We start from the raw sequence: 17,004 nt of genomic DNA on the forward strand, positions 1-17,004 counted from the left end.
ATGAATTTTAGGGCTTAACTGTTTGTTAAAAGTTTTTTGTGACTTTCCTAGGAATAGTTAGGGTTATTCTCAGAATTCTCGACGGAGTCGTAACACAATGGGATTTGCAACGCTAAACGTTTTCACGGCGGACGCTCGGCAAATAAACAGCGGATAATATATGTCGTGTACATACAATTTGCAATGTTATTGCTATTGTTAAGCTATTTATATTTAAACTAATAATCATTTAATAGTTAAAGCAATAAAGTGTTATTGCTCTAGTATTAGATGCTATTTCTGGCTTTGCTCGATGTCTGGGTATTAAAACTTTTTGATAAATACGATATCGTTGTAGTAATTTTTACAAATATTCATTTGTTTTTATTATAGTCCATATATATTATTTTTTTTTTTCTGTGTTTGTTTATATAGTGCTCGGCAACTTTAATATTGATTATAGCCGATTTTGCCGCATAACAGATAAATGTTATGGCAAGACCATGTTAAGCTTCAACTTCCATACATTATGCTACTGAATCATACGGAATACTGTCAAAATGTCATGTATTTGCTTTGCATTCAGACGTTTTAAACATATACTACAACGTCACTCGTATGTTATGAACCTGAGTGAGAAAGACCCTGTTATCTAACATCGTTTTTTTTATATTTGTGCGTTTCTTAGGTTATGTTTTCTATCTGACAACCTGAGAAAATTACTTGACTGCACAGCAACCACATGGCTTTTATCTTTATTTAGAACTAATTTGTATGGAAAAATCTTCATAATATAGCCTGACCGTGACATTGGTCTGTTGTGCAGCAGAATAGGTCCCTGAATTAGGAATTAAAAATTGGGCAATCGATCGCATTGTTCCATGTCTCTCGGTGCAAAACTATCAAACCTTCTATTAAAACAATCATGCAAACTGTTCTATCGGTGTTGTATTTCCGTACAATTTAGCATTATTTGAACAACCCAATGGTTCCTTTTCGCATGACTAGATTATGTATTGCAGCAATGCAATTTATGCTTACTAACTATTTATGACTAACTCCAATCCTTAGAGCAAGTCATAATGCAAAAATAGTTCGTTGCAAGTTTTTGGATGCATTTGCGTAGTTAGGCTTTGACAGTTTAAGGTACCCTGGGGCTACTTAGTTGCGTCGATTATAACAATTTGCAATAAAGTTTTTGGACGACAAAGTCTTGAGCTACTTGCTCTTATCACATGAATAACATCAGTCTAGCAAGCTATCTATCCAATATTATTTGAGTTTTTTTGTTTTTGCTACAATGAAGACAGACACCAATCGACGTTATTAATTGGATGTGCCTGCTACTTCTGTAGTACCATTACGTTCTTGTACTAACTCTTTTACAGGGCCGCATAATGTAAGTCAAGTAACTCAATCGTTTGGAAAACCGATTTGTTTTAAAGAAAAGTCAGTTATGAAAGACCTAATTACGAATACGGAAGACCCAGGATATTTTTTATAAAATAGTAATTAAAATTTCATATTTTGATATAGGTGCAATGTCTAAAATACTTTGAGTAATTAGTTATTATTCTCTATTTGTTTGGGGTTGATATCTGCAAATAATTGGTTGTATCAACAAATGAATTTCATAAAGTATATTATATACTATTTAATAGTCCTGAAAAATATCTCTAGATTAACATAAATTTCAATATCCACTAAGACGATCTGAATAAAATCCACAATCTATAAGTTTCTATACTTTTAGATAATAATACGCCAAATAATGAGCAATAAATTTATGTAAACAAAAAATAGCAAATACAGAAAATTACATATAATTTACAAATAACCGATCCGGGTGCCCTCGCTTACTGCTACCAGCAGCCGAAATCCTTCGTTCGTAAAACACAAGATTAAAAACATGGGTCTTGTTATAATTAATTTCGTTCATTTTTTTCAATTTCCTTCCGGATTTCGTCTAGTCTGGCGTGTTTTGTTCGAACTGAGTTTTTAGTTGCCGTTGTTTCTCCATCGTTTTTTTAAAGATCGGCATGATTGCAAACGTGATTGCTTCTTAAGAATCCTATTCATGAATTGCGCTACTTTTTTGCTTTTTTTTCTAATACATGGAATTTCATGCATTTGACTTTTAGAATTGGGTGAGCTTCTCAAGTAGTCTATAGAATTATTGATGGTAATACAAAGTAGAGTAAAATTTAAGATGAAATTCGTGCATCGAAGCTTTTTACAATGTTGGATTAACGTAATCCAAAAATATTTAAATTAAATTTAAAGTGAAACAAAATTAAGTGATACTTATAAATATTTTATTATTTTATTTTTTATTTTTTTATTTATTTATATTATTATTACATATAAATATTATTTTCTAAGAAAAACTTATGTATCATCAAAACTCCGTATTTTCTTTAGTAACAATTGAAAACTTTTATTTACTTCTATCTACTCAAGTCAGATTTTTAATGAAAATATCACATTTTCTATAAATTTAAAAATAAGATCATCTCCATTTGTGATTATTGATTAATCGCGTGATAAATCCCATTAAAATCGTATTGAATTAATTTTTTATTAAAATTTAATACACAGTAGGGACATACTTTATATATGTTTTATTTTTCACTTACTAGATTATATTATAAATTGACACATTCATTATTTGTTCTCACCAACACATTTTATGTTCAAATTCAAATCTTCAACAATATGTTTTATATAATTGGCATAGTTATTATTAGTCTTAAATATATCAAAGAAAGTTTAGATGAATCCCATAACATTAAAATTTAGAAAGGTTTAGATAAATCATATTTTCTTAGATAAGGCTTTAGTTAAAATTAAACCTACATATTCTGTTTTCTAGAAGATTTTCATTAAAAATGATTTGAAACTGCCTTTGTGATTATTATATAAACATATTTTCTGAAATTGATATAATTTTTGTTTGAATAAGATATATCAAAGAAAGTTTAGATAAATCCTTCGATAAACTTTTTGTAAAAACCTAAAATTAGAAATAAATTTGAAAGTAAGAATTTCTTATCGTTTGCGTTTGTAGTTATTGCATAAACATTTTCTTTATTTGGCATCATTATTAATTGAATAGTTATTTTTTTAAATATTTTTTTTTTGCAACTGCTCCGGAATGAGCATCAAGTAAAACATTTGGTAAAAAACTGAAGACGTTAGAAAAGATACCAATCAGATGAGACCATTGTTATTGATTAGTTGGGGGTCCTGTTTATTTAATTTGATGATTAATGTAGAAGAAACTATCTAATTGAATAAAATATATCAAAAATAAGTTAAGATAAATTCGATAGAACTACAGATCTACAGAAATGCAGAATTTAGAGGGCCGATTCTGCCGTAAAATAAACAACGTTTAGGCAAGGCTATGTTAGGTTCCAGTTTTTCATACAAAATGCTACTAAATACTGTCAAAATGCCATGTATTTGCTGTGCGATCCGACGTTTTACATATAAAATACAACTTCACCATATGTTATCAAGCCGTATCTCAAAGATCCAGTTATGATTACATCGTTTTTTTGACATTTCAACGTTTTTTTGGGCTAGATTTTCTATTTAAAACGCCGGACTGCACAGCAACCACATAGGATTTTGACAGTTTTTACTACCACTTTGTATGAAAACTGCTACATAACATAGCCTTCCATAACATTGGTCAATACTACGACAGAACTGTCCTCTAATTTCTGCATTTCTGTGGATCTGCAGTTCTCAGCTGACTATACCGAATACAATATTATACCTTGATTCTATATATGTTAATATGCCATATACGTTAAGCAAGTGTTTGTCCATATTATCCACTGATTTCGCGCAAACTTGTTGGGAAATACTGGCGTAGGACGATAAGAATCGCATCGCCCCAGCATCAGCATCAGCATCGGCACAGCGCAGAGCGCACCTGTCGATTCTGAGATTGCTTTTTTTAATAAATGAGGCAACTGACGCACATGCACGTCGAGTTTGAGGCGTGCCGTGCTGGTGTAAGGCACATATATACTCGTACCAATTAATCTTGGGAAGATGTAGTTTATTCCTATTCAAATTAAACAATCTTAAATATTCATCATAGTAATAGAATGATACGTGGTAGAGTTAATATCTTTGCATGGCTAAAAATTCTATTTTTTTTAAGTTAGCGGACGTGAATGCTATAGCATTCATTTTTATTGTGGTGCAGAATGACGTGGATGCTATAGCATTCAAATTTTAAAGTCAATTATTTTGAATTTAATTTTATTTTTAATTTTTTATAACCATTTATATTAATATATCTGTCAAGGTAGTGACTAACTGATTCTTTAGGAATTCTCGTATTATCCTATTTTTTCCGTAGTCGTAAATTAGCTTGGGTAAGCCTATTGCGTAAAACTTGACGTGGATAACGTTTATAACGATTAAAATGATAATCTTACTACCATTATAAACGTTTAATCAGTTTTAAAAATAAAATCACTGTCATTTTTTGTACCATGCTGAAACTTTTACTACTAACTACTAACGTGTTAGGAAATCAACTTTGTGGCGTAAATACAAAACGAGTATATTACTATTATATGCTCTTTATTACAATGCGCTACATTTTGAAAATAATGAATGTTCATATTTTTTTGATACTTCATTCTAGCAATCAGAAAAATATTATTGGTTTCTATGAGCTAAACTGTAACTAATTATGGATAGCGTTTGATCATAGATAACCCTAAGATATTTTAGTAGTTTGCTCGTAATCCTTTTTAGTTTTTTATTATGTTCGATGTAAATTAAAGAGAAAAGCGCCATTTGATCTAAGTCATCAATTTTCCTGATAAAGATTGAAATATTAGGTTGTCAAATATCTCCCTTCCACCTTTTTGTATTATAAACCAAGAGCAAAAAAGCGGAAGGGAGATATTTGACAACCTGATAACTTTATTATTTATAGGAAATTATTTATAAGTAAATAGTTAAGATTATATAATTATTATTAAAATATTGTTAATATTAAAATGAATAGAAAAACAAATATTGTTGTTTTTCCAACATGTCAATATAGTATTCTATTCAATGTCTCTTAACTGGATAGTTGTAAATAAAATAGAGAATAAAAAAAATATATTTATGTTCCAGCAGTAGGTTGTGAACCAGTTTGGTTTATTCATAAAAACAAATATATTTTGTTAAAATATTTAAGCTTTACATTTATTTTTCTTCCCTGCCAGAAAATCAATTGTTGACCAGTTGTTCATTTTATTTCATTTATAATTTACACCGTCACTAAAAAAAATTATATATTTTTTTAAATAATTTTTACTTTGAAGTAATTTTTGTTGTTAATTATTTTTTCTTTTCTTTTTTTTATTTGAATTCAAACGATATCGATCATGTCTGTCATTTTATATATATTAAATATATGTTAAAATATATATTAAATAGATGTATGGGTGTCACAGAACTCAACATCAAGCCGAAACCGGGTATTGATTGTAACTATAATTTTTTTTATTTTCTATTTTATTTATAACTGTCCAGTTAAGGACATTTAGTAAATTTGTGGAATTTACAATTGTAAGCCGTAATAAGGACATGTTGGAAAAACCACTCAATAGTTGTAAATATCATGAATTTTTTTTAAAAAAAATATCTCACGTTGTTTAAAAATTATGAGCTTTTAGATTCAACCCAGAGCTTGACCGCTTTGGTCAAGCTGTAACCATTTATTGATTTTTGTGATTAATTTTTATTATTTTTGATCAATTAAACTTCGGTGGCACAATTGCTCCAAGTTGTCAAGAATTAAGAATTTTTGTTAAACTGTGAATTTAAGGTTTTCAAAATTGCTCTACTTTGTTAGGCCCTGCTCTAAAAAAAAAAGGCAAAAGTATGTTGGCAATAGCAAGTTTCATCAAAAGTTGGCGCATTCAATCAGGATTGTATTATATAAAACTTGATAGTTCCATACTAAAAAAATTCAAGCAAGTTCCAATATTTTTGCCACTTGTTATATATGGTTATATGAATGTGCTTATAAAAAATTTAGGATTTTTATGTTGCTGCCTGATATATGCAACTAATTTTAATTCCTCATCCAAAAATACCGTTATGCATATGATATCTATCATTTATTTATTCAATGCCTTACATATAGCATGCAGTTTCTAAAGCCTCTTTCTCAAAGACTTTCGAGCACAATAAAAATGTATCTTCTCCTTTCGTGTCAAGCAAATTGTAATCTTTCTTCGAGCAAAAATATTACTTCCTTTATTTCATCCGCGTTGAATGAACGGCTCCGCAGCTGAGTACGGAGGCATATGGTGAAAACTCATTATTCAGTACAAAAGGATTAAAAACTATAAAAGGGATCATGAACGCTGTTGAATTCTACACGGATGAGCTTCCGTATACGCATTTAAACTCTCACAATTTATATTACGGCATAATCTTCTTATAATATTTATCGTCGCGAGAAATTATTATCAATATATTTATATACGGTCTTGCACAGTTGGAAGCTTGTATTAAGAAACTCATGGTGTTGATGCAGCTGGGATTAGAATATTTATTTATCATTTTTGAAGATCATGAATTTTTAAAGATTTTACAGTATTTGTTTTACTACTATTTATTTGTTTTATCTGTTTATTTTTTACGAGCATTTAAATTTACCATGCCCCCTACTATGATCCTCTTATGGATACTCTTGCCATGCTTGGTAAATTCAATTAAGTTTCATTTTACTCAAGAAAAGATTTCTTTTGCAATTCAAACAATGGTTTGTTAGTAAAATTTTATCATTGTAGAATTTTAACTTAAAGGCCTCTTCTAAACCTGTTATTTGTCTGGGATTCGGCTGATCATAGTTGGCTAAAATCCTTCTGGTATTCTTTGTATTGCAATTAGCCGTAACCTTCATTTTTGGTGGTAGAAACATTCTTTGGAAGATTTATTGTTTCAAGATTCAATAAAAACATCTGATGTTCTATAATTCTAAGCAATTTGTTATAATAAAAATAATGGTGCCAATTCTGAGATAACGTAGAAAAGTTATGGCGATGCTATGTTACGGACCTATTTTCGTATGAATTGGTATTAACAAACTGTCAAAAAGCTGTGTATTTGATGTATGATCAAGCATTTAATACATAAAACCTACAAAAGACTTAAACCTCAAATAACAATTTTATTATAACTGCATTTTTTGTATGTCTCCTTCATTACACATACGATAAGTTAGGTTTTGATCGATTATTGATCATTTTCATTCCTTGTATGTTTAACTTTGCTACTGGAAATTCCAGCAATTTGACTGAAGGCACGATGCCATGCGCCACTAGTTATTTTATTTATTTTAAATTAGCATTATGGTAGAAGTAAAATTTTATAATCTAAATAGAAAAATCATAAATTTTGTTCCAACTGAATTCTCTTTTTAGTAGAATTTTGTTAAAATATTTATGCTAATGATTCTAAATATAGTCTCTTAATTTTAATAATTTCATGCGTGTTGTATAATCTGACCCAACCCCAAATTAGACGACCAATTCGGCTTCACGTGGCTCGTGCTTGAAATAATTACACGGCATTCAGAAAGTTTATTTTTAGATAAAGTTTCTAAATTTACCCTGTTATTATTTCTTCATGAACAGATATAATTGGCATATAATGTGTGCTATATTTGGCATGAAAATAATATAGAAATGATTTTGTTATTTCACATTATTTCTTAAATCATCAAAAAAAACTACAAAATTAATATATATCCTTTTAGCAATTACATTTTATAAGAAACTTTGTATTCTCTGTCCAGTCTTTGTTAATTTCAATTTTTATCTTATTCGTACATTGTGCAGACTAACCAGACATCAAGAAGCGACGATCCTTATACGGATACACTATTATTTTTAATCGGCTATATAAAATTGAATACTTATTGTTAGTATACATACTTAGCGCAAGATATACAGAACGGCAAATGAGAGAATGTACTTAGAGAACTGCAACATTGCAAAGCCCAAATGGGTGCATCATAAATTAATTTAATTCAATACCTCTACAAATTATATATTGAGTTTTAGATCAGTTTTTAAAGTCGTAATTGTTTACTTTCATACTTATCGTTAGTTTAATGATTTTCTAATTTGAAAAATTAAAACAGGGATCAATATAGAGATAGAATAATTGTTATGTATCTTTTGTTGCAAAATCGCATGAGTTGGTAGTCATATAAACTTCTAAAGCTTTACCTCCAAACAAACGTCAGAATATAAAATTGGTTGACTTCACTTTGTTATTTGACATTAGTTTCTGCCATTTGGAGGTTATGGTTTAGAAGCTGATAAGCATTAGATTGAACAACAGAGACATAGCTTCTTGACAGATCTTGGCTGCCATCTCATGCGATTATTCTACAAAAGGTAACATAACATTTTATCTCTATAACTGGTACATCAAAGAATTATTGAAATTTAAAGTTCCCAATGATTACACAGGTCCAAAGAAGAAAAAAAAGTGCCTGTATGACATATGTTTTGGAGTGTACTTGTAACGCAAAACAGGAATCTAAAGACAAAATTGGGGTCAAACTGCAAGAAAAAATAGAGAAAAATGAAAAAAGACAAAATTTTCGATCTAGTAGGTCTTTTGCATTATGATTAAAATCTTATAAATACGGTCGTTTCCTTGTACTTTTTCCTTTAAGTGACCTGGAAAAGAGATTTCAGCAATCTTTTTACGTCTTTATTGAGTTTCTTTTTGTAGAATCCAGAAACAATTTATTAATAAAACTATATTTATTCCCTATTATTTCTGTATAATCTGCAAAGATATTGCATAAATCTGCAAAAACATTGCATAAATCAGTTACTCTGTTGATGACCAGAGTCAGGAGTCAGGAAACAAAAAAGATGTAAGATTTTAATAACCATGTAGAGAAATTAGTAGATGGGACAGTCGGTCTTTTTGAATTTTTCTCCGCTCTCTGCTTTTTGACACTCAATTTTGAATTTAGATTTGAGTTTTGCATTATAAAGTACATTGGATAACATATGCCGCACACCTAATACTGACAAGTTTTAATATTTTGTGGACCTGTGTTTTATTTGTGATAAAATACCGGAATAATAGTGATAAAAATGGCACAATTTTAAAAAAATTAACTGTGTCAAAATTTTCTCATACAGTTATACAAAGATAAGAAAATTGTGGAACCTTAATGAAATTAACTTCAAAAATTAGGTTGCTCTAAAAGTTAATGCTTCTGATAATACGATTATCTACTTGGGTACAATAATTGAGTTACAGCTTGTTAAACTCAAACACATGAGAAATTAGTGAACCCCTTTTTAATACTTTTGTATAAGAAATTTTATAAATGTAATATGTAATTACCAATTTCCTCTTTCTAAAATAGATAATTATTTGATAAATATAAATTTTGATGGTTAGTTTTTATTGGCTTTGGTTGGTTGGATGGTTTTTAACCTAAAGAACATTAAAAAAATCTGACTTATTTAGAAAAAATGTTTTTTGATTATTTCTCCTTTACTGATTGTGAGTTTTTGATTTTCGCTAACTATTTATTGGTGGCCCTGCCGTGTGGTTCATTCGAGTGCCATATCTTTGTGCACGCAGCAGCGTGTTGCGTTGTGCGTCGTGCCGTATGTCCGAGCGGCGAGCGGCGAGCGCGTTGCCCACGCAGGTCACGCATCCTGAAGAGAGGTCGACCTTCACGGTTGAAGGTCGACTCTTGACTCCTACCCTTTGCATCGTTTCTCGATGAAGAGTTTACATTACAAAAGAACGTTAGCGCTGCATTCTGCATTCTGCGCTTTAACAGTACGCCGAAGACGATGGAATGCACGTTAGATCTTACGTACACTGCCTTTTAGGGTTGTGCGAAAGTCAGCATACTGACCACGATGATGTATAATCATTTTCATACTCTGGATACGTCTTGTATTACATCTATGAAGATATCGTGGAAATATTGAATACCTAGTGTATTATAAAATTCTCTCAACGGAATCTTCTTTCTGCACTCTGGAATCTTCCTTATTTATTATCTGGTTTATTTAAAATGTTAAATTTCATAATTAATTTAAAGCACATGTTATAAGATAAAACTTTCTAGACTATGCAACTTGATTCGTTTTAGTAGATTTTATTTTAATTTTATGTTGATTATGAATAAAAAGTTTGTTGCTTTTATTACTCTACTCTAGTTCATGTAACTTATAACACATAACGTGCACTAATGAAACATAGGTGGCATGCGGCTTAAAGATCCGTGGGAAAAAAGGTCCATCATCGATATCTGAAAACCTATAGAGTTAAGTATTTTTTAGCAACAATATGTGAAAATAGAGGAAAAAATAATGTATAACCAGCCATCACCTTGATTCTTACGATGTTGCTATCGGGAGATAAACGGCAATGTTTGATAATCCATAACTATTGTATTTACTTTTGTTGTTAGTTTGTTTGGTTATGAGCACTGTTGTTTAGTTTCTGTAAACTAAATATAAATTTAAAGTATACGTTATTTAATTGTTGTTTAAGTCGTATTTTTAATTTTTAGATTAGATTCAAAAGTTTTTTTTATATAACTTTTATAAAAGCTTGCACCTGAATGGGGTGAGAACGATCAACTGAACCTTCATCTTAGCAAAGTTGTAAACAATGAGAAAAAGTAAATTAAGTTAAAAAAGTAGTTTTACAAGAAATGAATTAAATAAAAAGTTGTTCCAACTCTACTGATAAATATTTCTGACAAAATATCAGATCAAGGTTATATACAGAGTTATCTCTATAAAAAATGTCCCCATGATATTTTGCATTGGTCGAATAATGTAATCTTACACAAATTGTATTTGTGTAAAATTCTTTTAAAATTAAAAATAAGAAATTAACCTGTTTACCCCCTGGCCATACCCGCCTATGGTGTAGAAAAGACCAGGTGACAAATTTTTGAAAACCATCAAAGAAAACACATTTTTATAATGATGATATAATGAAGTAGGGACTTTTACTGAACATAGTCAGAAAGTTATTTGTTTGATATGTGTTATTTGTTGTGATATAACTGGGTTGGTTTCACAATATAATATAATTCCTCAAAGTCAAATTGACCTTTGTGTCCCACCCTACCTAATAATGATTTTATATACAAATATTTTTCGTTATTTTGTATTATTACTAAATTTTTGTTTGATTGAATATATCATCTTATTGAATTACTAAATTTTTGAATGATTTAATATATCATATTAAACTTTGCAAAAAAAAATTAGTTTATATCTTGCTCGGCATATTCAGGTGTCCGTTACAAAGAGTAAATCTCTTCACACCATATTTTTATTAAAAACCTTCACGGGTAGGATCATATAAAAGAAATTAATGCACTGTTATTTTTTATGATTTGAAGCAGTTAGTTATTGTACCTACCTTGCTATTGTTATTATATTTTAATGTTTATTTATTTTCGAATACAGCAAATTTGATATCGTAATCTTAATAGCTAAATTCATATCAGCTATTGTAAACATTATTGATTAGAACAATGAATTACTCATATCAATAGCGTAATTATATTTATTAATTGAGCCATTCTCTGATAAATTCATTCATAATAAAATGTTTATTTTGGGATCCATATAATACGTAATTCTCCCCCATTGTTAGGAAAATTAAACATATGATTATTTTTTTCCATTAATGAAATTTATTTAGTCTATCCCATAGTATTTTAAATAAACTTCTAATTATATATAATAATATTTATGATTTTATTTCGATAATTCTCTTTTCTACTTTAATTTTTTTGCAATTCAGAATATAGAATTACAGTTAGACTAAAGGAAATCGTTTTAGTATCCAATGAATAGTAATCCTATGTAATCGTACAAGTGAGCAGAATTTTAAAGCGATTTCTATAACAATATCAAATTACTAATTTTGTTAATAATTCGATCTCGAACCAAATACGTACATGAGCTGAACGTGATGTTTAAAAGAGTTCAAGCAATGTCATATTATAATTTACGATCTTGTTTCTTATATTTCCTATAAGGCAATCGACGATAAGGGGTTTGAAAAAATACAATCCATCCTGATCGCATTACCGTGAAGCGGTAACGAGATCCTCGTATTTGTTGTTTTATAAATAATACGAAGTCTATTAATTCCAAGAGTTTGAACTGCGAAGAAATATTATATTTTTATTACTCACGCTTTGGCTACGGTTCATAAAAATCGAGGAGTAAAACACTGTTATGTAAACTCCGAATGACCTTTAGTAATAACTTTCAAGGTACTACATATCCTTGCAGCTGAAAACATATTGTGTGAAAGAGTGTTGGACGATGTAAATAATGAAAGTTGACTTATAAAAATAATTAACTGATCGGGTTGACTTTTACTTTTAAATTATTTTTTTACTCATTCGTTTTTTGGTAAAAATAGAAATTAAGATTTAGGGATCGTTTATGTATTACGTAAGCTGATTTATTACAATTATTTACTTCCCCCCTCCCCTTTTTCAGCAAAAGTAAGCAAATCTCTTACCCAAAATAAGCAAAATATGCAAATCAATAACCCCCCCACCCCCCTATAATGCTTACGTAATACTTGAACGGCCCCTTATCATGTTTTAGGTGGTTTCATACTTAATATTATTTTCTATTTTATTGGTATCTTTGCGTTAGGGTAGATCAAGACACAAGGGTCCTATTTGACTTTCATTAACTATACAGTCTAAACCAAATAAACTATTCTACAACACATAACACGTGTCAAACAAACAACTATCGAACTATGTTCAGTAAAATTCCCACCTAATTCTTAATTATAAAAATAGGTATTTTAGCTATTCTTCTAAAATTTGTCATCTGTCCCATTTTTCCCTATAGGTGTTATTAAAAGGGATAGCTAGAGGACAAACAGATACAATGTCTTATTTTTAATTTTAAAGGGATGTTACGAAATAATAGCTATATTATTAAACCCAAGTGAAATACAAGTTTTATGGGGACAATTTTTCACAAAGATTACACCGTATATAACTTTGATCTGGTATTTCTTCAGAAATATTCATCAGCAGAGTTGGGAAAAATATTAGTTTAAATTATCTCTTGTAAAATAGCTTTTTTAACTTAATTTACTTTTTTATTTACTATTTTCTTTTTGTTCACACCTTCACCAGTGTAACATTCAGTTAGTCATTTTTGGCACAAATGTAAGCTTATACAAAGGATAAATAAAAAACTTCAATTTAACTTAAAAGTAACAACACGTCTTATAAAACAATTAAATAACGTATACTTAATATTTATATTCTGGTATTATAAACTAAGCAAAAAAGTTCAAAATAAAAAAAAACTGCCAACGAAAAAAATACTTTTGTTATAGATATTGATACATGGGAGTTTGTTTCTCCTGATAGCGACTTCGAAAGAATTAAGGTTACACATTTTTTGTCTTCTACTTTAAAATAGTGACCCTAAGAAATTCTATACTTTACTTATTTTTTTTTAGATAATGTTGGTGAACCTTTTTACCCCTTGGACCTTTAAGCCCCATTCTATCCTATATTTTGTCGTAACATTTATTAATGATGACTAACTCGCGAATGAGTAATCGTTTAAACCACCCCATAAAATTGAATCCTTTCCCAGTGAGTCATGAAAACTATTACTATATTAGTCAATAGAAAATTCTGAGCAATGAAGATATAGAAAAAGTTTGCCATTATACACATAAACATACATCCATTGATGTAGATATTAGATATTAAGTGATCAATGAGCAGAGGTAACAGCGCGGAAAACAAGTTTCCAAGTAGATAAGACATGTCCGGTATTTACGTTGCGCTATTCGTCTATGCAGATTATTTTCCACATTAATTGATATATTTTATTAAATCTGTAAATTCTGTCGAAGGTGGGTGAAATGAACTGGAAAAGCATTAATTTAGATAAATTTATTTGAATGATTCCAAGTTTAAAATTACGAAATACTGGCGTACTGGCTTATGCACATGCATATAGAGTCCATTAACGACTTGTATTACATTATTTAAATTTACTTATTTTTCAAAAAAAAAAATTATAGATTTATTTACATCAATAAAATTTTTCTTTCATCATTTTATTGAAATATTTTGCACTAGGAACTGAAAATCGACCATAGTTTTTTCTTATCATGTTATTTTGACTAATATTACAGACTAATTTTTATCTCACACAGAATATAAAGATTATGACATGAAGTATCGGTAAAGCAATTTTTCTCTATATTAATTTAAATTTAATTAGTAAATTTTAATTTATTCTTCGAATTATTTTAATAGATCCAGTAAAGATTTTTTTTTGTTCTCTATAAAAGATATTAGCTGAAATAAAAAATACTTATATTGTTCTTGCTGCAACAGTTTAAGCTCGAATTCTGTAAATGTTTCATACTATCGCCATTGGTTTAATATATAATAATATTAACAAAAACGTCATTTATCATTTTTTAAATTAGTATTTTATAGAAAGAGAATTTTCTAGTTCTTTAATATTTAGAAATTCCCTAACATAATTGGTATAATATATTATATATATAATAATTAAGGAATACTAATTGTTTGACTGTAATTGGTATTTCTGTGAAAAACACTTTTCTAGAGCTTTAAATAAGGACAAATTTCGTATATGTTTTTTGTACTATTATAATCGGTATAATATATAATAATATTAACGAATACGGTTTGTCGTTTTTTAAAATAGTAATTCAGTGAAAGAGAATTTTCTAGAGCTTTACTAATTTGATATTTGTTATATTTTTGTGTACTATTACAATTGCTCTATATATAATATTAATTACGTACGATACTGAAATATATTAACAAATATTAATGAATACTATTTGTCATTTTTTAATTAGTATTTCAGTGAAAAAGAATTATCTAGAGCTTTAATAATTAGAAATTCCGTATATTTTTTAAATGAGATTTCAGTGAAAAATATATTTCTAGAGCTTTAATAATCACAATTTATTTGTTGTCTTATCAAAATCGGTTGAGGTATAATAATATTAATGATCATTTCAGTCATTTTTCAATCGGTACTTCAGTGAGAAAAATTTTTTGTGAGCTTCAATATTTAGAAATTACGTATATTTTTTGAAATTAGTATTTTAGTGAAAGAGAATTTTCTAGAGCTTTAATAATTACAAATTCTGCATATGTTTTGTGTACTATTACAGTTCGTATATTATATAATAATATTAACGAATACGATGCAACTTTTTAAATTACAGTGCAAAAAAAAAAATTAGTTAGAAATTCTGTATACGTTTTAGAACTACTATCATAATCGGTATAATGTATAATGATACTAACGAATACGATTTGTTTAAAAACGATCTTTTTAAATTAATATTTTATTGAAAGAGAATTTTCTAGAGCTTTAATAATTTTTATTTTTTATTATTGGTTTATAAAGCAAAATGTGATGTGAGGTTTTTAATATAATGGTTGTAATATTTTGTTTAAATATTTCTTTTAAAAATTAGTATAAGTTTACTGGATTCAATTTCTTGCCAATTATTCCAATACAAATGCAGTACATATATATTTTCTACAATGAATACGATTTATAATTTTTCAAATTACAGATCAAAAGTATTTTCTAGAGCTTTATTAGGTAATATTAACGAATAAGATTTGTTATTTTTAAATTAGTATTTCAGTGAAAGAGAAAGAGCTCCATATCTAGAGCTTTGTTAAATAAAAACTCCATATCTATTTTGCACTGTTATCGATATAATATATAATAATATAAACTAATAAGTTTCATCAATTTTTAAATCAACATTTAAAGCAACAAGTATATTTCAGTGAAAATGGTATTTTCTAGAGCTTTAATAGTTAGATATTCTCTATATATAGAGTCTAGCACAATGGGTTTAATATATAATAATATTAATGAATACGATTTGTCATTTTTAAGTTAGTGTTTTAGTTAAAGTGATCTCTAACAATTAGAAGATATTATCAATCACTAATTACATTTGAGAAAATTTAATTTTATTTGAATAGACAACAAACTAAAAAATCTTGTAAAAGTGACGTTGAAGTAGACTTTTGATGCGTTCGGTGACAGGTATAAAATCGTATTACAAGTCTTATTATACGTATAGTATATAATTAAATTTTGTGAAAACTTACCCCGACTTGATAAAGCACTCTGAGAGGTCCCCGGTCCACTATGGAGTGTATTTTGTGCGGCCTGTGCTCATAGTGATGGGCTCGTGCGTGCAGCGGGATGTGATCCGGCCTGTGAGTTAGTACTTCCATAGGAAGTCTTGATCCGCTAGCTTCCTTCAGCAATAACAACCCTTCTAACAAAATCACTGTCAACAACGAAGCACCCATCAGGCAATTTTGATAAGCCATTTTGGTCCGATTTAACAACAATTAAATATTATTCACAGTATTTATTCACACATGCGTCGTCTCCGCGGACAATCAAAGTATCAATGGATTGTATTAAGAATTTTCATTGACGGTCAATTGAAACTGGCGCGCACACTGTTGTGTGTACAATCACTCGCGGTATCACTTACTGCGTACGTTTGATTTATCAAGACAGATTTTCAGATTCATCTTATATCAACACGGTATAGGAGATTCAGATGAACTGATAAGAATTCACGAGATTGTTTACGAGCAGCGGGCACGAGGTTTTTTCGACATTCCTCCTAAAACGTCATATACAGTGGAATACAAACCGTTGTTGTAACATTCCCGGAATCTTCTTATTTATTATGTTGCACCACTTGAAAAATTCAACGTTCTTAGAATGTGTTATAATTTATCGTAAAAAAATTCAAATTTCACGCAACAATTTTTTTTTAAATCTTCTGAGAAGATGAAAAGTCAGTACACTTTTGAAATAATATGAACAGCCTAACGTATGCGGTATATTATATGCGTGTGCATAGCTCGTGGTACGAGTTATCTTA

At 29.0% G+C, this 17,004-nt stretch overlaps 1 protein-coding gene across 1 annotated transcript in view; it reads right to left on the bottom strand.

Moving 5' to 3' along the window:
- Positions 1 to 16,623, bottom strand: part of LOC113368410 (protein giant-lens-like) — a 104,062-nt gene extending 87,439 nt beyond the window's left edge. Inside the window, exon 1 of the mRNA XM_026609953.1 lies at positions 16,208 to 16,623. Within this exon, the coding sequence (XP_026465738.1) occupies positions 16,208 to 16,435 (228 nt within the window). The 5' untranslated portion in view covers positions 16,436 to 16,623. The remainder of the gene's footprint in view (positions 1 to 16,207) is intronic.
- Between the last annotated feature and the right edge of the window lie 381 nt (positions 16,624 to 17,004).

The sequence above is a fragment of the Ctenocephalides felis genome, unplaced genomic scaffold, assembly GCF_003426905.1.
Source record: "Ctenocephalides felis isolate EL2017-DRISC unplaced genomic scaffold, ASM342690v1 CF-g0.4_SCAFFOLD_01170, whole genome shotgun sequence".
NCBI lineage: Eukaryota > Metazoa > Arthropoda > Insecta > Siphonaptera > Pulicidae > Ctenocephalides > Ctenocephalides felis.